General features: G+C 42.0%; 1 protein-coding gene across 1 annotated transcript in view; it reads right to left on the minus strand.

The window, feature by feature from the left end:
* Positions 1-24,079, minus strand: part of LOC127137475 (U11/U12 small nuclear ribonucleoprotein 31 kDa protein) — a 43,782-nt gene extending 19,703 nt beyond the window's left edge. Inside the window, exon 1 of the mRNA XM_051063933.1 lies at positions 23,403-24,079. Within this exon, the coding sequence (XP_050919890.1) occupies positions 23,403-24,079 (677 nt within the window). The remainder of the gene's footprint in view (positions 1-23,402) is intronic.
* Positions 24,080-26,709: the final 2,630 nt, after the last annotated feature.

Raw genomic sequence — 26,709 nt, forward strand, 5'->3', positions numbered from 1 at the left:
CTAAGGCCAAGGAATATGCTGCTGCGGGTAATTGGAAGACGGTTTGTGCTTTGGTTGCTGCGAGCATTTATGGGGTTATTCTGTTTCCTAATCAGAAGAGCTTCGTGGACCATAATGCTATCAGATTATTCATACAGAGGAACCCTATTCCTACTCTGATCGGAGATGTCTATTACTCGGTTCATAACAGGAACGAGAAGCGACGTGGGGGTTTGATCCGGTGCTGTGCTCAGTTACTATTCAGGTGGTTTATGGGGTATTTGCCTTCCCGAGGTGCTTTTGCTCATCTTGATCCTACTGTCAAGTGGTCCTTCAGGTTGATGGGTTTGCGGGCTGCTGATATTGCTTGGACTCATAATGGTATGGCTGGACGGGATTTCATATGCAGTTGTGGGAGTCTTCCCAATGTGCCTCTTGTAGGAGTTCAGGGTTGCTGTAGAGGGTCCTCCTCTCGGGCGAGAGATTCAGGAGTCTTTTTACTTCCCGATTGATGGAAATCAGGCCAAGCTAAGGCAAGTATTGGATGAGTGGCGTGATATTCAGAGAAAGGGTAAAGTTCCTTATGGCAAGGTCAACTGTCGGTATTTTCCTCTATTTGATGATTGGTTGCGGAAGAGGATAGAGCTCACACTTCTACCATTTCCGGGAGGTGATCCTTGGTGTCCTATGATTGAGGGTCCGAGTTCTTCTGTCAGTATGGAAGAATTCCTCGAGATGAAGAGGACCAGAGATCAGTTGCTTGCAGAGAAAGCGGAATTGGAGATGAGTGTCGCTCGGGTTCAGATGGCTAACCAGGAGATCAAAGTGAAAATGGAAGATCAAGACAAGCGACATGCTTTGGAAGCAAAGCGTTTTGAGATGGATACGGCCTACTATGGGAAGATCAGCCAAGCCCTAGCGTCATCTACTAGAGAGCACGACGTCACTAAGGAGAAGCTAGCCAGAGCTGCAAAGGTTATTGAAGATCAGAAGAGGAGGCAAATCCTCGTGAAAGATCAGAGGGACGACAGAGTCCGAGTTCTCATTGCTGAGTGGGAGGCCAAGCTGAAGGCCAAGGAATCGGAGAATGTGAAGGTCATGGCTGAGAGAGATCATTGTATCGCCGAGAGAGATCATTACATGGCTGAGAGAGATCATTACTTCAGGCAGATGAAGATTCATCAGAAGGAGGTGGGGAGATTACAGCAAGAGAACACCGAGCTCAGGTTCGCCGCAGAGTTCGCGAAGATGGTTGATGAGATAGGGCCTTCTGTGGGACCCTCATCAGGCTAGCTTTATCATTTGTATGGATTACCGTCAGGCTTGTTGACGGAATTCATTTACTTGTATTTTCTTTCCCGATTCTGGGGATTTGTATCTGATCTGATGTATGACATTGGCACTTATTGTGCATTTTGTTATGTGAGGGTTATTTTCGTTCAGTGATTGATCTTCAAGCTTTATTTTCTTTACCGTATGCACTCACACAAGCACACACATGGTTGGGGGTATTTTGCTAAATCATATATCTCTGATCTGTATGATGAAATCAAATGCTGAATGCCAGAATATTGCTGCCGGATTATTATTTGTCTCGATGAAGCCAGGATCAAGAGACAAAGTGGTCCTCATGTGGATAAACGTTGCATTCATGCATGATCATAATAACTTGTGTTTTATTTTGCAGGTATCTGTTTCTAACGTGCTTGATTGTTTTAGGAATCATTGCTCGTGCTCGCAGAGCTGTACCTTTGCACTCAACCCGTCCTCACAGATACTTCACGAGACGTAATACTCCTCGACCGATGGATCTCCCAAATACTGATATCCTCGAGCTGAAAGACAAGATGAACGAGCTGATCAACATCGTGCAAGGTTTTGCTGTTAGTCAGAAGGCTCTAGCTGATAAAGTCGAGAAGCTCGAACGGGCTTCAGCGGCAAACAGTGGTGTGAACCTGGATGGTGTCTCCAACTAGGGGCTGGGTGGTTCTCGAGACGGTGGTAAGAGGACAACAATGGGTATAGTGAATAATGCTGCTGGTTTTGGTGTTGCGGGTGGTCAACCGGGTCAGAATCTGAAGGACAGCCTGTTCCCGCCTTTCTTCGGTGTTGATGACGACAGAGAGGAGGATAGAGAGGCTGATCAGTTCTCGAAGCACAATGAACCTTTTGGTCAGTATGGTGCCACGTCATAGAATAAAGAGATTCAGCTGCTGGCTGAAAAGATCAGGGCCTTGGAGAGTTATGCCACTCCTGGGGTGGTTAATATGTTAAACATGGGGCTAGTGGAGGGGATTGTGATCCCGCAGAATTTCAAGGCGCCCGCTTTTGACAGATATAATGGGAGTTCTTGCCCAGAGACGCATCTTCAGGCGTTTGTCCGTAAGATCTAAGCTTACACCATGGACCAAAAGCTTTGGATGTACTTCTTCCAGGACAGCCTGTTCGGAGGTTCCCTGGAGTGGTACACCAAGCTCAAGTCCTCAGATATCAAGAATTGGCAAGATCTTGGGGACGCATTCTTTAAACAGTATCAGTTCAATGCTGATATGGCCCCGAGTCGTACCCAGCTGCAGGGTATGTCTCAAAAGAATAATGAAGGGTTTAAAGAATATGCCCAGAGGTGGAGGGAGTTGGCTGCCAGAGTGCAACCTCCACTAGTTGACAGAGAGATGTCTGATCTCTTCATGGGGACCTTGCAGGGGGCGTATGCTGAGAGAATGGTTGGTTGTCCGGTGACCAACTTTTCAGATATAGTCATGGCCGGAGAAAGAATTGAGAGCTGGCTGAAGCTCGGGAAGATACAGGGTAATGCTTCGTCTTCAGGATCGAAGAAGCCCTTCAGTAATGGTCAGAGGAAGAAGGAAGGTGATACAAGCACTGTGTACGCTCAGAGGGGACCCAGTAGGGATCGTTACTTCCAGCACACTGCTGTAGTAACTATTCCTGCTGACAATCAGCAGCAACAACCGCAACAGCAGAGGCAACCTTTTCAGCAGAGGCCACAGAGGGCTGGTTACCAAGTAAGGGGAAGGATGAATGATAGACAATTTGACAGGCCTCCTGTAACCTACTCTTTCTTGTTGAAGAAGTTGATGGATTTGGGACTGGTACAGCTAAGGACTTTGGCACCTTTGAGACCTGATCAAAGGCCAGCCAATTATGATGAGAGTGCAAAATGCGAATTCCATTCGGGTGCTCCCGGACATAATGTAGAGAACTGCAAAGCTTTTAAGCACGTAGTTCAAGACCTGGTGGATTCGAAAGCTATCAACTTCGCACCATCTCCCAATGTCAATGCTAATCCCATGCCCGCGCATGGTCAAGGGGGGTGAATGCTATTTCGGAGGAAAGTAGGGTTGGGCTGTCTATTGTTGATCAGTTGAAGACTCCGCTGGCTGAGGTTAAGAGGCAATTGTTGCTGAATGGGGTACACCCGGGCTGCGGTATTGATTGTGCTGAGTGCACTGTTGTTCAGAACGGGTGTGAACTACTGAGGAGGACTGTCCTGGGTCTGATGGACGACGGAAGTATTTTGATTGAGAAGATTGATGTGGGAAATGATGAAGTCTCTACCATAACAATTTATTTTGACCTGGTGGATTTGTCTACTCTGGCGGAGGCGGCTCCAGTTACCATCACGGTACCTGGACCAATTCCGTACGACAAAGATGATGCCGTGCCATGGCATTATGGTGGAGAAGTCTACTGTAATGGTGAGAAGGTGGAAGATCAGACTGCAAATGAAACCACCATTTCAAAGGTGGATAATGCTGGTACCAGCGGTTTCACTCGTAGTGGAAGGTTGTTTGCACCAGATGCCTTGAGGGGAGGAGAAGGAGAGAAAGAGAAAAAAGGAAAGGCCGAGGCTTTAGCCAGGGAAAAAGGGAAAGCGGTGGTGAATGATGGTACTCCAGTGGTGACACCGGCGCCGGTTGGGTCGGAAGAAAAACTTGATGATGATGCAGAAGAATTCTTAAGGATCATCAAGAAGTCTGAGTACAAACTGGTTGACCATCTGCAGCAGACTCCCTCTAAAATATCCATTTTATCGTTGTTGTTAAGCTCTGAGGGGCATAGAGAGGCTCTGTTGAAAATCTTGAAGAAAGCCTATGTTCCTCAAGAGATAACAATTAACCAGTTAGAAACGGTCGTGTCTAATGTGCATGCCAGCCATGGGTTGGGTTTTACAGACATGGACCTGACTGTGGATGGGAGGAATCACAATCGGGCGCTACACATAGCAATGGAGTGTAAAGGGGCCGTGCTTTCGCATGTGCTGGTTGATACCGGCTCCTCATTGAATGTGTTGCCGAAGAAGGCTCTGGCTAAGTTGAATTGTGATGGGCTGATTCTGACTCCGACCGATCTAATAGTGCGGGCATTTGATGGGTCGAAGCGGGCCGTGTTTGGAGAGGTTGAGCTTCCTATGAAAATAGGCCCAGAGGTGTTCAAGTCGACTTTCTACGTCATGGATATTCAGCCGGCATATAGTTGCTTGTTGGGTAGACCATGGATTCATGTTGCTGGGGCAGTGACCTCGACTTTGCACCAAAAGTTGAAATACATTTGGGAGGGGCAAGTCGTCACTGTGTGCGGGGAAGAGGACATCTTTGTCAGCCACCTGTCCTCATTCAAATATGTGGAGATGGACGGCGAAATCTGGGAGACGCCAAGTCAAGCGTTCGAAACCGTTAAGGTGGAGAATTCCCTTTTTGCCAAGGAAGAGGAAAAACCGTTCATATCTTCATATAAACAAGCCGCCGAGGTGGTGAAGAATGGAGAGGCTCCTGGTTGGGGCAGGATGATGGATATTTCTGCAAAGAAGGACCGCTTCGGAGTGGGGTACCAGCCGAACAGAGGCTCGGGACAAGGCAGAGGACGTCGTACGTCAGTCACGTTCACTAGGGCCGGAATGCTGGATCCGGATCACGTCTGCATGTTGGGTGACGACGCTGATAGCGACTGTGACATGGACCGGTGGATAAAGCCGTGCGCGGCAGGGATGGGAATCCAGACCTGGAAGGCTGAAAAGATCATCCGGGTCACTCTGCTGGAAGAGTAATATTTTTCCTGTTTTGATTTTATTTGCATGAAAGACATACGTGTTGCCCGACACGTAATGGTTCATTGTAAGGGCCACCTCATGTTTAAATTTGCAAATTTCTCATCATTAATAAAAGGATGTTTTTCAATTAAAGGCGGTGTTCCCTGTTTTTCATTTATTTTTGCAGTTTAAAAATAAAAACAAATAAAAATGGCAATGTTTTTATTTTCTTTTTTTCAATTTGTCTCACACCGGTTCTAAAGCCATGCATGAATCAACATTCATGCAGATGAAATTCTTCTCCAGATCTTATTGATAACAATCCTGTTACACCCTCGTATGACTTCGACAATCCAATCTATCTTGTTGAAGAAGAAGACGAAGAAGATTGTGAACTGCCGGGGGAATTAGCCAGGTTATTGAACAAGAGGAGAGGGTGATTCAGCCGCATGAAGAGCAGATTGAGGTTGTGAATCTGGGTACCGACGAGGTCAAGAAAGAGGTGAAAATCGGGGCTGCTTTGGAGGAAAGTGTCAAGAGCAGGTTGGTAGTATTGTTGAAAGAGTATGTCGACATCTTTGCCTGGTCTTATCAAGATATGCCAGGGTTGGATACCGATATTGTTGTGCACAAGCTACCGTTGAGAACAGATTGTCCTCCAGTGAAGCAGAAGTTGCGCAGAACTCGACCTGACATGGCAATGAAAATCAAAGAAGAGGTGCAGAAGCAGTGGGATGCTGGGTTCCTTGCTGTCACTAATTATCCGCCATGGGTCGCGAATATTGTGCCAGTCCCGAAGAAAGTTGGCAAGGTGAGAATGTGTGTGGACTACCGAGATCTGAACAGAGCTAGCCCAAAAGATGATTTTCCATTACCTCACATTGACGTGTTGGTAGATAATACAGCTCAATTCTCGGTGTTTTCCTTCATGGATGGCTTTTCTGGCTATAATCAAATCAAAATATCGCCAGATGATATGGAGAAAACAACGTTCATCACACCGTGGGGCACTTTTTGTTACAAGGTGATGCCATTCGGTCTCAAGAACGTCGGTGCTACTTATCAGAGGGCCATGGTGACTCTGTTTCATGATATGATTCATCATGAAATTGAATGCTATGTTGATGACATGATAGCAAAGTCCCAGACAGAAGAGGGGCATTTGGTAGGTCTGGCCAAGTTGTTTGACCGACTGAGACAGTTCAGACTGAGGTTGAATCCGAACAAGTGCACATTCGGAGTGCGGTCTGGTAAATTGCTGGGGTTTATTGTAAGCGAGAAAGGAATCGAGGTTGATCCTGCAAAAGTAAAAGCAATAAGAGAAATGCCTGAACCGAGAACGGAGAAGGAGGTTCGTGGTTTCTTAGGTAGATTGAACTACATTTCACGGTTCATATCTCATCTAACAGCCACGTGTGAACCAATATTCAAGTTGTTGAGAAAAGATCAAACGGTCAGGTGGAATAGAGATTGCCAAGCGGCATTTGAAAAAATAAAAGAATATTTGCAGAAGCCTCCGATTCTGATGCCTCCTATGGAGGGAAGACCGTTAATTCTGTACCTGACAGTCCTCGAGGGGTCTATGGGGTGTGTATTGGGGCAGCATGACGAGTCTGGTCGAAAAGAGCATGCCATATACTACCTTAGCAAAAAGTTTACCGACTGTGAAACAAGATATTCACTGCTCGAGAAAACTTGCTGTGCTTTGGTCTGGGCTGCTCGCCGACTAAGGCAGTATATGCTTGTCCATACCACTTTATTGATTTCCAAGATGGATCCGATCAAGTACATTTTTGAGAAGCCAGCATTGATCGGACGGGTTGCGAGATGGCAAATGATTTTGACTGAATATGATATACAGTATACTTCTCAGAAGGCTATCAAGGGGAGTGTATTGTCTGATTACCTCGCCTAGCAACCCATTGATGATTATCAACCGATGAAGTTTGAATTCCCTGATGAGGACATCATGTTTCTCAAATCGAAAGATTGCGAGGAATCAATCCTGGAGGAGGGGCGTGACCCTGAATCCGAATGGATTCTGATGTTTGATGGGGCCGTTAACGTGAATGGAAGCGGTGTTGGTGTTGTTTTGGTTACGCCGAAAGGATCCCACATTCCTTTTGCTGCCCGACTAACATTTGAGTGTACCAACAACGTGGCTGAATATGAAGCTTGTATATTGGGTATTGAAGAGGCGATTGATTTGAGAATCAAGAACCTTGTCATATATGGAGATTCAGCTCTGGTTGTAAATCAGGTTAACGGGAAATGGTATACGCATCAGTCTCATTTAGTTCCATACCGGGATTATACAAGGAGATTGTTGACGTTTTTCGCCAAGGTGAAAATGCATCATGTGCCCAGAGAGGAGAATCCTTTGGCAGATGCTTTGGCTACTCTGGCCGCTTTGATTAAGGTACAATGGTGGAATCAGTTCCCCAGCGTTGAGGTAGGTCGTCTGGATAGACCGGCTTATGTGTTTGCTATTGATACAGCGTCTGATGATGAGAAGTCGTGGTATTTCGATATCAAGCGCTATCTAGAGACTCAAGAGTATCCTGAGGGAGCATCGAAAAAGGACCGAAAGACTCTGCGGAGGTTGGCCGTGGTGTTTTACCTGAATAAGGATGGGGTTTTGTACAAGAGAAATTTTGATTGGGTCTTGCTCCGATGTGTTGATGATAGAGAAGCAAGCCAATTGATGAAAGAGGTTCATGAAGGATCGTTTGGTACCCATGCCAGTGGGAATGCAATGGTAAAGAAGCTGCTAAGGGCAGGTTATTACTGGATGACAATGGAGGCCCAATGTTTCAATTTCGTGCGGAAGTGTCATAAATTCCAGATTTATGCCGACAAGGTGCACGTGCCTCCAAATCCGTTGAGTTTAATGTCGTCTCCATGGCCGTTTGCTATGTGGGGCATTGATATGATCGGAAAGATCGAGCCTAGAGCTTCGAATGGGCACAGATTCATACTAGTGGCTATTGATTACTTCACCAAGTGGGTTGAAGCAACCTCTTATACGAACGTGACGAAGCAGGTCGTTGCCAGGTTTCTCAAGAGAGACATCATTTGCAGATATGGGGTTCCCGAAAGAATCATTACTGATAATGGTTCTAATTTGAACAACAAGATGATGGAAGAGTTGTGCCGGGAATTCAAGATTGAGCATCACAATTCTTCTCCCTATCGTCCGAAGATTAATGGGGCGCTTGAGGCAGCCAATAAGAATATAAAGAAGATTGTGCAGAAAATGGTGGTAACCTATAAGGACTGGCATGAGATGTTGCCGTTTGCATTGCATGGGTATCGAACGTCGGTGCGTACGTCTACTGGGGCAACTCCTTTCTCGTTGGTATATGGAATGGAAGCGGTGCTACCGGTTGAGGTTCAAATTCCCTCTTTGAGAGTCCTGATGGACGTGAAATTGCAAGAGGCTGAATGGGTAAGGACCCGGTACGAAGAGTTGAGCCTAATTGAGGAAAAGAGGCTAGCAGCCATCTGTCATGGGCAGTTGTACCAGCAAAGGATGACGCGTGCTTTTGACCGAAAGGTGCGACCTCGGGTATATCACGTGGGTGATATGGTGCTGAAAAGGACCTTCCTCCTCAAAATGATCGAAGGGGCAAATGGACACCGAATTATGAAGGTCCGTTCGTGGTCAAGAAGGTTTTCTCTGGTGGAGCCTTGTTGTTAACGACCATGGATGGCGAAGATTTTCAATCCCCTGTGAATGCGAACGCAGTTAAAAAATACTTCGTATAAAGAGACCCGCTGGACGAAAAGAATAAAATAGTCCAGGCAAAAATGGGCATCCCGGCGAACCAAAAACAGAAAGAAAAGGTTCGGGCAAAATTAGGGATAAAATGAAAAATGTACACCCGGCAAGTCGAAAACCTGAAAAGGCGACTTGGGCAAAAAGGGGTATCCCGGTGGACTGAAAACCCGAAAGGGCGGTCCAGGCAAAAGAGGGATTGAAACGAACAACTGCGTCTGGCATGATCGTTTGCGCTTTGGTTAAAGCACCATGGATAATACCCGGTGGGGAGCAATCAGAAACGTCTTGTTCAGAAGGCAGAAAGCACGGAGAGTCTGAAGACATATGGGGTGTAACCGAGTTGGAACTCGATGAGATTACAGGTTTCACATTGCCATTAGGATAGATTTTTCCTTTTGTGTGCAATTACCTCTTTTCAGGAATTGCTTCCTTTGTATTGCTCAATTTGAGCCACACACTTTTCAATCAATAAAATGCATATTCAGTCAAATAATTTTTGTTTTTGTTTTTCATTACCGCTTTGATTGCAAAAACATCCGATTATTGTGATAAAGAATCTTTGCATTTTAAGACATACAGGTCTCTTCCAATGCATGCTTATAAGATTGAAAACTTGAAATCTTATTTGGAAGGATTGAGTGACCCAAGTGTTGAAATCTTGACACGCCTGAGGCGCGGTTTTATCTAACGATTTCTTTTGCAGGTGCTGTTAGATGTTTTCACTCACTTGCAGGTTGTGATGTGGAAGCTGTTGACAAAGCAAATCCCCGTGGAGTCCGATCAGGGACGAACGAATGAAAGAACGGTGAAAGACGAAGGTGAGACGTACGATGATCCTTGGAATTAATCAAGAAGACTCTTCAAAGTCGGAAGATTGAAAAATCTGTATAGTCCCCAGGAGTTCGCTCTCCGTCGAGTACGGAGCGGTTGGGAATACAAGATGATGGAGCAGAAAAGGTCCAGACGAGTCGGGATGCATATCCCCAAGCAGAGTCGTGAGGACCAACCCCCCAGCAGATTCAAGGTCTGTGGTTACCCTAGCAGGGTCAGGATGGTTATCCCAAGCGGGTGTCAGATCGATGTTTCCCCAGTCGCCAGGCCTGAAGGTTGCTGTTTCCCAGCGGAGGTATCTGTGAGGGTTCCCCAAAGCAGAGCCGGGATTGATATCCCCAGCAAGTCAAAGACTGTTGTATCCCCACAAAGTGCGTTGGTGGTTATCCCCAACAGTTTCCCAAGCGGATTGGGCGCAAAGGAGGTTTTCCCCAGCAAGGGTTGCCTTTTCCCAGCAGCAGTGTTATTCCCCATCAGGGTGGAGATCGGAGTGGTGACGAGTTCCTCAGCAGTGTGTCTCGAGCTCCTCAGAAGAGTCCCTTGAGGGGGATGCTTTTTATACATTCATCATGAAAAAGCATAGCATATTGCATAATAAATCGCGTAGCATTTCCATAATTATGGAGCATTACGCGGAAAAATCAATCATGCATCATATTGCAAGCATAAAGCTAGTCTCAAGCCGTGGTTATCGTTTGAGAGGTGGTTGTGCCCGAAGAGGAAGGTTACTCCGAGGAGTCTAGTATCGTGGTTTTAATCAAAAGTATTCCCCAGTAGTGCGATACTGGAGGAGATTTCTGTCGGGCGAGACAGCAGTTGGTAGATGTTACTCCGAGGCGTTTAACATCGTGATGACAGATCAAAGATGTTCCCCAGTAGTGCGATATTGGAGGAAACTTTTCCGTCGGACAGAGATGGAAATGTTATGCGACTCAAGCCGTGGTTACCGCCTGAGATTTGGTTTCACCGGATGGTGAAGATGTTACTCTGAGGAGTTTAGCATCATGATGTCAGATCAGCAATGTTCTCCAGTAGTGCGATACTGGATGAAACTTTTCCGTCGGACGGAGATGGAAAGAGAATCAAAGGACGTTACGTGATCAGCGCGACTATCGGGGTTCAATCGGAGAAAAGGAAATGTTGAGGCATTTTCTAGAGATCGGGGTTCAATCGGAGAAAGGGAAATGTTGTGACATTTTCTGGAGAGTGGGGTCCAAATGGAGATTGGAGTTGAAGATTATATCCCGGATGAGGTCCTCGGGATTATCTTCTGTTCATGTGTCACCTAAGACTTTGGCGGAGGACAGTGGAGGTCGTTATGGTTGTCTTCTGAGGAAGAGATGCACATGTTACCTTCCTTTTGTGAAGGTGTACCCTCTGACATGTCGCCCTCAGAGTGGTGTTTGGTGTTATTTCCGATGTTGCCAGCGGAATTATCACGAGAAATGGGAGAACGGGGTTCAAATGGAGAAAAGGAAATGTTGAGGCATTTTCTGGAGATTGGGGTCCAAACGGAGAAAGGGAAATCTTAAGGCATTTTCTGGAGATTGGGGTCCAAATGGAGAAAAGGAGACACGAGGTGTTTTCTGGAAATCGGGGTTCACAATGGCGATTGCGAGTTATCGTCAGGCGACTGGGGTTCAAATGGAGAATGGGGTTCAATATTTTGGCAAACAAGATGTCGGGGTTCAACTGCAGTGATCTGGGATCATTTGCGCAGAAGAAAATTTCGGGGTTCAAGAAAATGAAAAAAGAAAGCAAAAGAAAATTCCGGGGTTCAAGAAAATAAAAAAAAAAGGAGAGAATAATAATAATCCCCAGCGGATGTGTGGTGTTCAGGCCATGGTTATCCCTGTGTTACCATTTATTTTGGTACCCAGGTCGACGTTCCTGTTTCGGTGATCAGGCCGACTTTCTCCGTTCCAGACGGGTGTTTCTTTGCCGATTCTGATAGGCACTGTTAATTATATCCCATCAGAGTGCAAATGGTTCGTCTGTTCTTGGTATTCAATCACTCTTCATCCTGATCATCTGAAAGCCGAGGCTATTCATATCGACAGGTTCACAGTGGATTGAATAGGGGCAGCTGTAACACCTCAAAATTTGCCCTCCTCTCTTGGGACTAGCTTAGCATGTTGAATTTCATTTTTTAGGTCATTAGGCATTACATATTTGCATATCATGTGGCTACATAAGCAAGTCATCCTCCTAGGTCTTGATCAGAAGATAAAGAGGTTGGGATTCAAGCTGAGGGTTTCATTGAACTGATCATTAGCCATCTGAGGGCTGTGGTTCAAATTAGGGTTTTCTTGATTCTCAAGGAGATTGATCTTCATCTTGGTTGAAATGATACATCATCATCATCATGGTCTTGTTATCATCCAGGAGATTCAAGAGATTGATCAGATACCTTGAGATTAGGGTTTTGACCTCTGGTCAACCCTAATCATCTGCATTGGGCCAACCAGGGCATGGCTAGGAGATGGGGTCTATAATGGATATGGGGATCATCATGTGATTATATTGAGCTTATGGAAGCTAGGGTTTCATCATTGAGCCATTTCATCAGGAGTTTGAGGCTCAACTTGATCAATGCATAGCCAAATTCATCTATCAATCAGAAAAGTCAACGGTGGTCAACTGTGCCAGGATTGATGGATTTGGAGGTGGGAGAGGGTTGGATATACTTCATTTATGTTGAAACAAGTTTCATTTGACATTTCAAACATCAAGAATGAAGAGAATAAAGTCAGGAGAAAACTTTCCAAAAATAGAAAGTGACTTGTAATTGAAAGTTTCCAAAAATGGAAAGTTTTTCACCTCAAAATTACATGTCCAAAACTGCTTCAGATGAAACTTTGTCCAACATGAAAGTTGTAGATCTTGCTCTCACCTTTCCAAAAAGTCCAAGTACTTGAATTTCTCATGTATGGTTGGCAAGTTATGATCAAATCATTTTCCAAAAATGCCTAAATTCAAAGTGGCATAACTTTCACATGGAATGGCCAAATTGGGTGATCTTTCTTTGAGAAAACCACATTTCACATGTACTTTCATGATGCATCGTCATATTTCATCAAAAATTATCATAGCAAAAAGTCATTTTTCAAGTGGACTATTTGAAAATTGGTGGGAAAAAAGGTGATTTTGTGAAATACATGGCTTTTGCATACAAAACTCATTTCAACACATTCCAAATGACATTTAGAACTTGCTCCAACTGATATTGCACTGTTACATTGACTGGTTTGCAAAAGACATATTGGCCATTTCACTTGAAAATGCATTTTGCTAATTTCACTTGATTTTGCTAATTTGGATTAACAAAATGGATTAGCACATGATATAAAGCCATAATCATAACTGTTTCTCCTAATCACAATTCATTTTCTCAGATCCAAATCCAAAAATCTCCAAATTCTCTCAAAATTCTTCAAACTTTTTCTCATTTTTTTCCTTCGAATTCATCATTCTTTTTGCTTTCTTTCGTACTAATCATCATTTGCAGATGCTATAGAAGATCTGTTGAAGCCAAAACTTGGAAAAAACTGGAAAACCGTGGCTGTTGCATTTTGAGTTCTCACATGGCATTTGAAGATTCAAGCTGATCCAGGAGGTTCTGAGCTAAAGCATCGATTCCTTTCATCTTACCTTGCATCAATAATCATCTGTTTTTGCAATTGGAGGCTCGAAACTAGCTGCATCAAGGATTACACATTCATAAGGTCAGATTTCGACTCCTTCGATTCTTGAAATTGGCATGTGGTTTAGGTAGATCTTGTAACCTAGAGTAGCATGCAACTTGTAGTTTTGAAAATCATTGAGAATCGAGTGAGAAATCTTTGAATTAGGAGATATTAAGTTCATATTCATGATGTGTGTTGAGAGACCTTTCCAACCATATAAAGATTGTTGAATTTGGTTGAGTTTTGTTCATGTTGAATTTTCATGATGAACACGTGATGAAGCTATCTAGAAATTGCCAGAACACGTTTTTGATCCATATGCTTGTTACTGTTCATGTGTAATTGTGTTTGCGCGCCAAGCTTTTCAAAAGTGCACCTCTGTTCGATTCCGCTGAGAGGCATTTTCAAGTATTGCCTTGCCACATTATTTTCCAAATGGATCACATGTTACCTTGCCTTGTTCTCATATTTTTTAATTTTTCTTAGCATTCAAAAATCCATAAATCATTCATTACTTGTCCAAATTTGATGAGACTTTTTGCATTATTCTCCTTGTGATGTGTAGTTTTTTATGGTGATTTTTATTATTTTTGTGCACGTGTGAAAAAATAAATTGCCTAGGGTTTGCTTGAATGTATCATTTGTGTACCATGCTCACCATATCCTTCATAAAATGATGATGCTTCCATAGAAATGCTTGAAATTTTTTGTGCATGTTCTGGACTCTTTGCTGGTGATTTTGATGAATAGTTTGCAATTTTTGGGTCCCTGGTTGATGCGATATGAATTTTTGATTAGAGGTGTGACAATTTGTGTCACACCATGCTTGGTGAATTTCATGATTTTATTTGATGTGCTTAGGGACATTGGATTGAGCCAAATGTTTGCATGATTGACCATATGTATGTCTAGTATACATGGGAATGTTTTTGGATTTATTGATTGCATTTCCTATTTGATTGGAATTTTTCTCCCCTGTTTGGTCATTTGTTGATTTTTTGTGACACATGTTGGCATTTGATTTGTGAAATTCTGGTCATTAATTGGATGGATGTGAAATTTGACATGTGAATTCTAGACACATTATAGGTCATTGTGGTGTTGATCCCATTCATTTATCATGCTTTGTCACTGTTTTATGATTAATGGAAGTTGATGCTTGTTTTGATGCCTTGTGTTGGCTTGCTTGAACTTGTCTGAACTTTATGAATTTCATTGACCTACTTACCTTGATCCGAATGGGCTGAAATTTGATATGCCACTCATTCAATGTGTTCTGTTTAGACTTGAATTTTTGTAGAATTTATTGAAATGTTTTGATATTGATTTGATGGTGATCATTCTGTTTGGTCCTTTGAGGTTGCAAATTGCATGTTTTGTGCCTTTTCTTTTATGAAATGATGATGGTGAATGATATGAGCATGGGACAAATTGGATTTGTTTCTAAATTGTTTGAGTGTGATTTTGGAAAATTTTCACTTGCTGTTTTGGATTTTTCATCTCCTTTTGACCCTAGGCTTGTCCTAGTGGTCTTGTTTCTCATATTTGAGTTTGGCTTTTCAGGTTGAGATGCAAATGCTTTAAAGGAGAATAATGCAAGTTAATTGAGTTTGATTTGGTTAATGGTTGTGGACTAACTTGTTTTATTTTGTAGGATGCTTGGCTCACTTGAGTTGATTGTGCTTTGCACATTGCATTGATTGATTGTACAGATTAACTGTTGACTTTTGCTGTTTAATGTTGGTTTGTCTGAGTACTGATTGTATTTGATTGATTTCAGGTACATTAGTTGCTAATAGTTCCTTGAGAACTTGCTTGCTGTTGCTTGGTTGTATAAACCAATTGAGGTAAAATTTCTTTTCTCCATGTAGTCTGGAAGACCTGGCCTGTTACTTGGCCAGGCACCTGTCTGAAGTCCTCCTTAAGAGGCAATGTTTGTGCTTGTTTATTTTTGTCCCCAAGCAGGTAAAGTCCTTGATTAAGGCAATTGGCGGATAAAAGAGATATGCAATCTATCTCCCGCTATTCTGTTGAGTCGTCCCTCTGCTCACACCACTGTGTTGATGCATTGGGACATTAACCCAAGATCTTGTACAATTGTACAGTTGAGTCAGAGTCATGAGTGCAGAAGGGTTCCCTCTTCCTGAACCCACGCTCCTTTGTCTGAAGCTCTCCCTGGCCAGGGATAAGAGCTGTGAAGTCTAATCTTCACTCACCTTTCATCAGCTTCACCCTGACTCTCAATGTCAGGGTTAAGAGCTAACACCACCCTGATACAGTTGACTTGCCTTGGCAGTCTAACCCTTTGTTTGAGCCCACTTTTGACTGGATATAGTGTGTGCTAAATGTGAATGTTTGTTTTGTTTTGTTTATGCTTGCATGCTTGCTTTGCCTGGATAGGATTAGCTTGCTGTTGTGCAAGTAGATAGTGAACCTTAACATAGGGAAATGATGCATGATAACATCTAGGCTCGAGTACAACTCCCTAGTAGTGTGTCTCCCTTTGTATCTGGTTAGAATTTCTTTCCCGTTCAGGGGAACTACGTCGCCCTGATCCTCATACCAGATGAGGTACGTAGGCAGGAGACCGTGCGAGGTCTCTCGGGCACTTTTTTTTCTTTTTGTGTGTGTTTGCTTGTTAACCCTCTTGTGTGTCAGGATATGGATGTAAGCCCAGCGATTGGCTGTCCGTATCCTGAGTGTGTTTGTTTGGTTCGGAAGCCGATGTAAGTCCAGCGATTGGCGTTCGGGTTCCAGGTTTTCCTGTGTTTGTGTGTGTTTTGTTTGGCGTGCGTGAGCCGAACTACGGTAGCTCTGATTCTCGTTCCAGAGGAGATACGTAGGCATAGGATGCGATATCCTAGCGAGCCCTCTCCCCTCTTCTCCCACCTATGTTGTCTTCAATGTGTGTGTGTGATGTTTGTTTTAGCAACCTTTTCTTTCTTTTAGAGCGTGGATCCCGTCGAGTACGACGGATGCGTAGGGGTGCTAATACCTTCCCTTCGCATAACCGACTCCCGATCCCATTCTCTTTGGTCGCGAGACCATGCTTTTTCCAGGTTTACTCTGACCGTTTCCTTTCCCTCTTTTGGGATAAATAACGCACGGTGGCGGCTCTGTTTGTTTTTGTTTTAGCCCGCCGGTTGTTTTTCGCGGATGCGACACTCTCCAATCAGAATAATCCCATTGTGCATCAACCCTTTCTTGATGTCAATTCCCCAAACACGTGGGAGATTCTGGAATCTGTTGTAGCATTCAGAACTGCAGTTTGACCCGGTCACTTTAGTGCATTTCCACCATAGTGAATCGGATAACCGGTGTCTTCGTTGTCCAAACTGCAGCATCGTCATGGTTCACATCATGATCCAGACCCAGATATGGCCTCCAGACAAACTGTAAAACAATACGAAACGATTAGATGGAAAATAATTCGAGAAGTATTTTTAAATTAAAATATAGTTGGGTAGGATTATTACATCGTCATGTCCAATGTGGTCCAATAGATTTCGATAGACTACAATAGCGTGTTTCAGACACCTGTTGTAGTTCATTCCCCTTACTGACCACCTAAGATAAAAAGAAGTGAAAAATATTATTTACTATTAATTATAATATAAAATATAATTAACTAAATGGTGAATGGTAAAGTGTTAGACTTACTTGGTTGCAAACGGGAACACGAATGGGCGCTCATTTATCGGGGCGAGCGACGACATTCTTGACCAACCCCAAGCTTGAAGCAAATACGCACATGAAAAAAAATATAGGTATTCTTTTTTGTAGTTCTATACATTGCACTATATAGATGGGCCAATACAGCTGAACCCTAACTATAAGTGTTTACCTTATTAATGTTGCGTAATAAAGGTAAATACATTATATTTACAAAATTACCTGTACTTTTTGGAAACAAAAAATTATCAAATAAAATCATAATATAACACCAAGCTTTTATTATTTTCTCATACTCGGTTGAATCATCGGGAATTACTATACTGGCATAATATTGTTTAAGGTATTTTAAACTTATACCTTGCCCCCTTGCTTGACCGGACGTGTCTCCCTCTGTTTCGTCGTCTAGCAAATGGGCACCCAATATTTCATTGCAGATATTGTTGTCTTGGTTAACTCGATCATTCACTGCCTTTCCATCTATACGGAGACCCAACAACATGTACACGTCCTCAAGTGTGACGGTACACTCACCAATCGGAAGGTGAAATGTGTGGGTCTCGGGTCTCCACCTCTCCAACAAAGTTAGAATGAACTTGTAGTCCACCGAGTACGAAACAATGTTGAGTAGATTTCCAAATCCACATCCTCTAATATATGGTTCTATTAAAGGATCGAGGGGTACATATTCATGTACACGACATCTAAACCGCTTCGGATCCTAATAATAAAAAAGTAAGAAAATGCAATTAGAAGAAGAAATACATAATCAACAAGCACAACTCTATAAGAAGTAAGAAAAACATAGATAACAAAGGTATAAGACTAAAAATAGAAAAAGTAAAAAGAGAGAGATGACATACAAATGCCGATATATTCTCGAGCGTGCCTCTATGTTCATCGCCCATAGTCAACAAAGACATGATTTGATTTTGCAAAGCTTGAGTGTGGTAGAGGAAACAAGTGTGGTAGAAGAATATAATTGAGTATTGATGAAGATGATTTGATATTGTTGATATGAGAGGCTATTTATAGATGAATGAGTGAGTAGGTTTGCAACCTAAGATGAATGTGATTGGTTGCATGGAATGGCAAGAGAAGACAAGGGAATGACAAACTTCAGAAAGCATGTGAGAGATAGCATGTGAGGAATCTCTTCTAGGCGCATGTGAAGAATCAACATGTAAGGGAAGATGCGCCATTCCTCTTGGCGCCTACATGTGATTCTTCACATGCAAGGAAGAGGCTCCCTTCCTCTTGGCGCCTTAGTGTAGGGCAATGGGAAGGGGCGCCCTTCCTAGTGGCGCATAAGACAAATTTTTGTGAAGAGGCACCCATCCTTTTGGCGCCCCAGTTACTTTATGGCGCCTAGGGAATGGGCGCCTAGGTGGGAATCTCAGGGCTCAGGCGCATGTGTGTTCTTGTCACTCTTTTCTCTGCATGGTTGATTCTTTCTACTACATGCATGGTCAAGTTTGTACAAACAATGACCAAGTTATCAATGCAACGACCAAGTTAGCAATGAAACATTAATTATGTTGTGTGGATGAACAACTTAGCAATGCATTCAATTCCCTTAAAGATATCTACATATTAATATTTCAACAAAATGTCTTCCACACAACATTACATGATCAGTGCCCATGTCGAAGGTGAAATATTTGATCATCAGTTGTTCGGTTTTTGTTTTCGAAACACAGAGGTAACTCGGTTTACAATAAATCGACGATCAAATTTTTCACATCTGAAACAAAGAATAGAAAAGAAATTGCAATGCAGTAATGTGGGCCAAATCATCTATAAAAATCCGGTTTGGTTTGTAGAAAACCAGGTTAAATTTTATCAAAAGAAGATTCGAGATGATGATGATATTCAGCATATGTTTGTCAGTCACGAACAATCTGGTTACAACGATATAGAGTTGTATATATTACCACATCAACAACAGGTGTCTCTGTACATTGATCAGTCACAAGTGTTTTGTGAGACTGATGACGGACAAGCTGAGGTGAATGTTCTAGATGACAAAGAAGAAGAATCTGAGATCATGGTTGATTCGATGGTGAACGCTGAAGAGGAAGAGGAGCCAATACCAACAAGTTATGTATACTGCCCACCCCAACAGATGACAAGGTTAAATTTGGGTTCAGATGAACCTTTAGCAGATGTATGGTACAATCCTTACGTGCAGATGCAAGGATCTTTGAAACAAGGAGACACATTTCGCACAAAAGAGGAATGTGTAAGAGCCATTAAGAAATTCCACATGCAACTATCAGCTGATTTCAGAGTTGACAGAACTGACGCATCGAGGTATAAAGTTTATTGTCCGAATGAGCACTGCCTTTTTATGTTGTCAGCTTCGTACCGGAAGAGGAGCGAGTCTTGGGAGATTGGATCAATGGGTCCAGATCACACATGCATGCTGACAAACCCAATCCAGGATCATCGTAAATTAAGCTCTCAGCTAATATGTGATGAAATATTATCTGTTATTAGCGACAATCCATCATTAAAGGTGAGTACAATAATCTCGCATATTAGGGCAGAGTACGAGTACACTCCATCATATAGGAAGGCATGGATAGCTAGGACAAAATCTATTGAAAAAGTGTTTGGCAATTGGGAGGAGTCTTACAAACAACTTCCAAAATACTTGTTGGCTCTAAAACAATATGCTCCCGGGACAATTGTCAAGCTGGAAACAAATTGTCCGCCTATACACCAGATGGTACGTGTGCTGTTGGAAATAAAATATGTCACCGTCTATTCTGGGTGTATCAACCAGGTATCATAGGTTTTTCTTTCTGTAAACCAATTATACAAACTGATGGTACATGGTTGTACGGAAAATACAAAGGAACGTTACTGATGGTAGTGGCACAAGATGGGAACATCAATATTTTTTCAATCGTCTTTGCCCTAGTTGAAGCGGAGACTGATGAGGGATGAAGTTTTTTCCTAAGAAATCTCTGATTGCACGTTGCACCTCAGCCTAACTTATGTTTGATCTCCGACAGACACCCTTCAATCATCAGTGCATATAATAACATTGACAACGACTGGCAAAATCCTCCTTCGACGCATGTGTTATGTAATAAACATATTGCTCAGAATTTCATGCGGGAAATCAAAGATAAGACGTTGCGGAAGAAGGTTGTCAATGCAGGTTACGCATTATCAGAACCTTCTTTCAAACACTACCGCAAGGAAATAAGATTGTCAAACGAAGATGCGGTACGGTGGATCCATGGTATTCCTTTGGAGAAGTGGACTAGGGCATACGACAACGGTCAACGTTGGGGCCACATGACAACAAATCTTGTGGAATCAATGAACTCTGTCTTCAAAGGCATCTGTAACCTACCAATAATCGCTTTGGTGCATGCTACATATTTCAGGCTAAGGGCGTTGTTTGAAACCAGACGCTTAAAATGGAGTTCAGTGTTGCAATTTGGACAGTTGTTCAGTGATGCTTCGATGAAATTCATCAGACATGAAGTTGCCAAAGCAAACACACATGTGGTTACGGTCTTTGACCTAAGTAAAGGTTGGTTTAGTGTTGTCGAGTCCATGGATCACAATGAGGGCATGCCGATGGGACAGTATAGAGTCGAAATAGATAGAGGTTAGTGCGACTGCAGAAAGTTCCAAGCCTTTCGTACCCCCGCTCCCATGTCCTTGCGGCATGCTCAAAGGTTCGAAGGGATCCATCATACTTGTTATCTGAAGTTTACAAAATCGTCGGTCTTTCAAATGTTTACAAAATTAGTTTTTTCGTAGTGGCAAAAGAGGATTATTGGCCAGAATATCAAGGGGACATCGTCTGGTACAACGAAGGCATGCGAAGGAAGAAAAAGGGTCGCCCAAACAGCATCCGAATTCGAACCGAAATGGATACTGCGAACAAAATGGTTAGACTATGTAGTTCATGCCGTCAACTAGGTCACAATCGTAATAACTGTCCTAGTGTTAGAATGAGCACAACCAGATAAATTTACATGTACCTCTATTGCAATATATGAAAAATTAAATTTATTTCATATTAGACGTCTGTCACGAAAGTACCATTGCATAAACAGTAACACATATAATTATAACAAATACAAGAACTATGCAATTACAACCAGCAAAACAATTTTGAACATGTAATGCATCATCCTACGAGCGTCTTGGTCTGTCTTAATATCCACCAATTCGCGTAATTCTCCGTGTTGGTTGAACGTGGACACAAGCCATTGTATTTTTCTAATCCGTTCACCCTCTCCAATTTCTCCCTCTAACCAACTGTACAACGTCCGATTAAGACGTTCAAACATATTTGTGTTCCAAAGTCGAATCTGTACCGGAGCCGCAACGGCAAAAAATATTACATCTGAACTTTGTTTTTGAATGTATGCAAACATTGTTGAAACAGGGAAAATTGAAATTGATGGTGGTTGAATTGTATTAGGAGATGAGTTTGAGTGAAAAATATTGCATCCAATGCGTGGTATTTATAGAGACGGACAAAACATGTGGGCGCTTGAGGGATTGACGCCCACATGACCATCACATGCAGCCAGATGAATTAGCGCCCACACAACCAAATGCACCTAGGCGCCACTAGCATTGACGCCTCCTCATGAGGCCCAATGCAGGCGCCACTAGTATTGGCGCCTCCTCATGAGGAGCGCAATGCATGCGCCAATGCTAGTGGCGCCTCCTCGTGAGGAGCGCAATGCATGCGCCAATGCTATTGACGCCTCCTCTTTATGCATTGGGGGTGCCCCAGTTCATCTGACGCATCCTCTACCAAACCTGGTTATTTTGATAATTTTTTTAAATAATTAGTTATTTTGAAAAAAAAATAAAAATAATTATTATTTTGAAAAAAAATTCCAAACTTTTACCTACTTCCTCTTCAAGAACACCCATATTAATCCTATTTGAATCTGCTCAAACTTCAACAAAATTCAAGAAACCGATATCCTGAATTTCACAAAACTCCCAATATCTTTATATCTGAGTACAATTATCGTACTATGTAATCAAGCTTCATGTTAATCCTATTCATAGAGGATATGAACTCTACTATTTTCATTAACTTGTGCCATAAGACAATGATTCAATTAGTAAAAAATATGAGCATACAAAAGTATATAGACAATCATGAATATGGTATCTATCGGTTATATATAACTGTCAACTGAATATGGTTTCAGAGTTATAGATATATCCAAAACCAACAATGCTTAAAACCAACAGTACAACAGTAACAATTGACCCCAAACTCCATATAATATAACTATACTTAATCCGATTCAAAGCCATAATTCAGAAAGAAAGGAAATAGCATAACAATAACCAATTTCTTTTTCTACATATCATTACAATGACATTCAAGATTAGCCCATGGTTCAAAAAGTTACAGAATAATTAAACCTATAATTTAAAGCCTAGTGTCGAGGGTGAGGCACAATTGGTATTATTCTCCAGCTCAGCCAAGTGATTATGCATGAAAAGGATACCACATTTTCTCTGGGAGAAGCAATTTAAGCATTCTAAGAGAAACTTGAGAAATACTCATCAATCTGCATAAAAATGCTCAGTAGACATCAAAGAGTAAAGGTAATCAGAAGAACTGTTACCCATGGTTTTAAACTGCTTTCCACAAGAACGGCGACAGTAATTGTGACTACAAGTCTACAACCTATGCTTTTCAAGATCTCAACAACCACATCAAATCCAGCTATATCTGACTACAATATTCTACATATCAAATATCATAACATAACCACCACAACTGTAATTAAAAACCTTACTTATATGATAACAAGATGTGCATAAAGTAAACCAGGGTGTTACAATTTGATTACACTACATGTTTTAACTGAACCAAAATAAAAAACATAACGAACAGGCTTTTCCTTTCTATTTTACAGGTCAACCGAATGCTAAATTAAGCCGATAAATAAGAGACTCGTCTGTCATCATTCATTAACTATGAAAATATGGAATACACAAAAATGCTCATCACCAATTCACCACCACTATCACTAATTACTACCACAATAACTAATAACTAACATGTGCTTGTGATCAAAACCATAAACACATCCAACCAAGCCAACAACATATAAACAATTTCATCAATTACACCATATCTTGATAAAAACAAAAAATTGCCATTGAGATCTATGAAACACTGGCACATATATAGACACGACACACAGGACTAGTTGAATAATGCGGTAATGCGGAATACCAAACACACACCTTCAATCTGAAGTGTCAATGCTACATAGTCATGATCAATCATCATCATCATGATCACTCTCATCACTGAAAAACCCAGCTTTCTTCCCTTTCTTCTTCGTCTTGTTGTTGTCCAAACCCTCATCATCATTTTGTTTCTCCCAGCAACCTTTCACCCGCTTCATCATCCACAATAAAAGCCCAATTATCGTCAAACTGCTCCGCAGCAATCTGACCACCCTCCTCCTCCTCCTCATCACCTTCCTCCTCCCCATCCCTATCCCTCAGCCCACTAAATCCCCGTCGCGGCTTCTTAGGCTGAGGCCGCGGCCTCGGCCCCAACTGATTCTTAGGACACTCATACGACAAATGACCATGCCCCCCACACTCATAACACAAAGCAGTCTCAGTATTGTACACGCGCTTCCGAATAAACTCCGGAGCACGTCCATTATCAGCAGCAATAGAAGCAGTTAGAGTCCTTCCATTGAGAATCTTCTTATTCATCTCCGCCACGGCGCGTTGGGCGTCATTACGAGAAACGAATTGGACAAACGCGACACCGCGGCTTAGGCGCGCGTGACGGTCTTTGAGAACGGTTACACGCGCGATGCGGCCGAAAGTAGAGAAGAGCGTATGGAGATCGGAGTTTGATGGTGCTAAGGGTTCACCTGTTCCTCCTATTGATGATCCTTTGTTGTTCGGTTTTGATTGGGGTTGATTACTGGATGTGGTGCCGGTGGTGGTGTTGGGGGTTGAGGACGAAGCGCAGTAGCGGTAGTAGAAAACGTCGTCGTCTTCATCGTTGTCGCTGTGTTTTCGTTTGTGTTTCTTCTTGCTTGACATTTTTTTCGGTTCAGGTTTTTTGTTTCCAGCAACGGCGTTCGGTTTCCGGCGACGGAATTAGTTCTCCGATGCTTCTTTAATCTATAGAGGAAATCTGAGAGTGGAGAGAATCTATAATGCGTTTGAGAAACCCTAGAGAAGTGAAGCGAAACTCCAAGCGGATCTGGACATGGATCCGGATATTTGGATTGGTTTTATATATGGTTTTATCCATTCTTATTTTTTTATAAGCAGACTATCCATATGTAAATGGACAACTTGCTCACCGCCAGAGTAATTGTAATGATAGATAAAACTAAAAATCATTATGTTTAATATTTTTTATTTAATGGTCAGCCACCATCTGCATATATAAATTTTAATAATTTTTGTTAGTATGAAATCAAGATTTTTTAAGACGAAAATTATAGTTCGTTAGATATACAATTATTATAATTTTAGATTATATTTAATATCTTAAGATAAATAGAGTTATTGAAATTTAGCAAAAATAGAATAGAGTGATAGAAATTATTTACTATTAATTATAATATAAAATATAATTAACTAAATGGTGAACGGTAAAGTGTTAGACTTACTTGGTTGCAAACGGGAACACGAATGGGCGCTCATTTATCGGGGCGAGCGACGACATTCTTGACCAACCCCAAGCTTGAGCAAATACGCACATGAAAAAAAATATAGGTATTCTTTTTTGTAGTTCTATACATTGCACTATATAGATGGGCCAATACAGCTGAACCCTAACTATAAGTGTTTACCTTATTAATGTTGCGTGATAAAGGTAAATACATTATATTTACAAAATTACCTGTACTTTCTGGAAACAAAAAATTATCAAATAAAATCATAATATAACACCAAGCTTTTATTATTTTCTCATACTCGGTTGAATCGTCGGGATTACTATACTGGCATAATATTGTTTAAGGTATTTTAAACTTATACCTTGCCCCCTTGCTTGACCGGGCGTGTCTCCCTCAGTTTCGTCGTCTAGCAAATGGGCACCCAATAATTCATTGCAGATATTGTTGTCTTGGTTAACTCGATCATTCACTGCCTTTCCATCTATACGGAGACCCAACAACATGTACACGTCCTCAAGTGTGACGGTACACTCACCAATCGGAAGGTGAAATGTGTGGGTCTCGGGTCTCCACCTCTCCAACAAAGTTAGAATGAACTTGTAGTCCACCGAGTACGAAACAATGTTGAGTAGATTTCCAAATCCACATCCTCTAATATATGGTTCTATTAAAGGATCGTGGGGTACATATTCATGTACACGACATCTAAACCGCTTCGGATCCTAATAATAAAAAAGTAAGAAAATGCAATTAGAAGAAGAAATACATAATCAACAAGCACAACTCTATAAGAAGTAAGAAAAAACATAGATAACAAAGGTATAAGACTAAAAATAGAAAAAGTAAAAAGAGAGAGATGACATACAAATGCCGATATATTCTCGAGCGTGCCTCTATGTTCATCGCCCATAGTCAACAAAGACATGATTTGATTTTGCAAAGCTTGAGTGTGGTAGAGGAAACAAGTGTGGTAGAAGAATATAATTGAGTATTGATGAAGATGATTTGATATTGTTGATATGAGAGGCTATTTATAGATGAATGAGTGAGTAGGTTTGCAACCTAAGATGAATGTGATTGGTTGCATGGAATGGCAAGAGAAGACAAGGGAATGACAAACTTCAGAAAGCATGTGAGAGATAGCATGTGAGGAATCTCTTCTAGGCGCATGTGAAGAATCAACATGTAAGGGAAGATGCGCCATTCCTCTTGGCGCCTACATGTGATTCTTCACATGCAAGGAAGAGGCTCCCTTCCTCTTGGCGCCTTAGTGTAGGGCAATGGGAAGGGGCGCCCTTCCTAGTGGCGCATAAGACCAATTTTTGTGAAGAGGCACCCATCCTTTTGGCGCCCCAGTTACTTTATGGCGCCTAGGGAATGGGCGCCTAGGTGGGAATCTCAGGGCTCAGGCGCATGTGTGTTCTTGTCACTCTTTTCTCTGCATGGTTGATTCTTTCTACTACATGCATGGTCAAGTTTGTACAAACAATGACCAAGTTATCAATGCAACGACCAAGTTAGCAATGAAACATTATTTATGTTGTGTGGATGAACAACTTAGCAATGCATTCAATTCCCTTAAAGATATCTACATATTTAATATTTCAACAAAATGTCTTCCACACAACATTACATGATCAGTGCCCATGTCGAAGGTGAAATATTTGATCATCAGTTGTTCGGTTTTTGTTTTCGAAACACAGAGGTAACTCGGTTTACAATAAATCGACGATCAAATTTTTCACATCTGAAACAAAGAATAGAAAAGAAATTGCAATGCAGTAATGTGGGCCAAATCATCTATAAAAATCCGGTTTGGTTGTAGAAAACCAGGTTAAATTTTATCAGAAGAAGATTCGAGATGATGATGATATTCAGCATATGTTTGTCAGTCACGAACAATTTGGTTACAACGATATAGAGTTGTATATATTACCACATCAACAACAGGTGTCTCTGTACATTCATCAGTCACAAGTGTTTTGTGAGACTGATGACGGACAATTGTTCTAGATGACAAAGAAGAAGAATCTGAGATCATGG

The sequence above is a fragment of the Lathyrus oleraceus genome, chromosome 4, assembly GCF_024323335.1.
Source record: "Lathyrus oleraceus cultivar Zhongwan6 chromosome 4, CAAS_Psat_ZW6_1.0, whole genome shotgun sequence".
In the NCBI taxonomy this organism is placed as follows: Eukaryota; Viridiplantae; Streptophyta; class Magnoliopsida; order Fabales; family Fabaceae; genus Lathyrus; species Lathyrus oleraceus.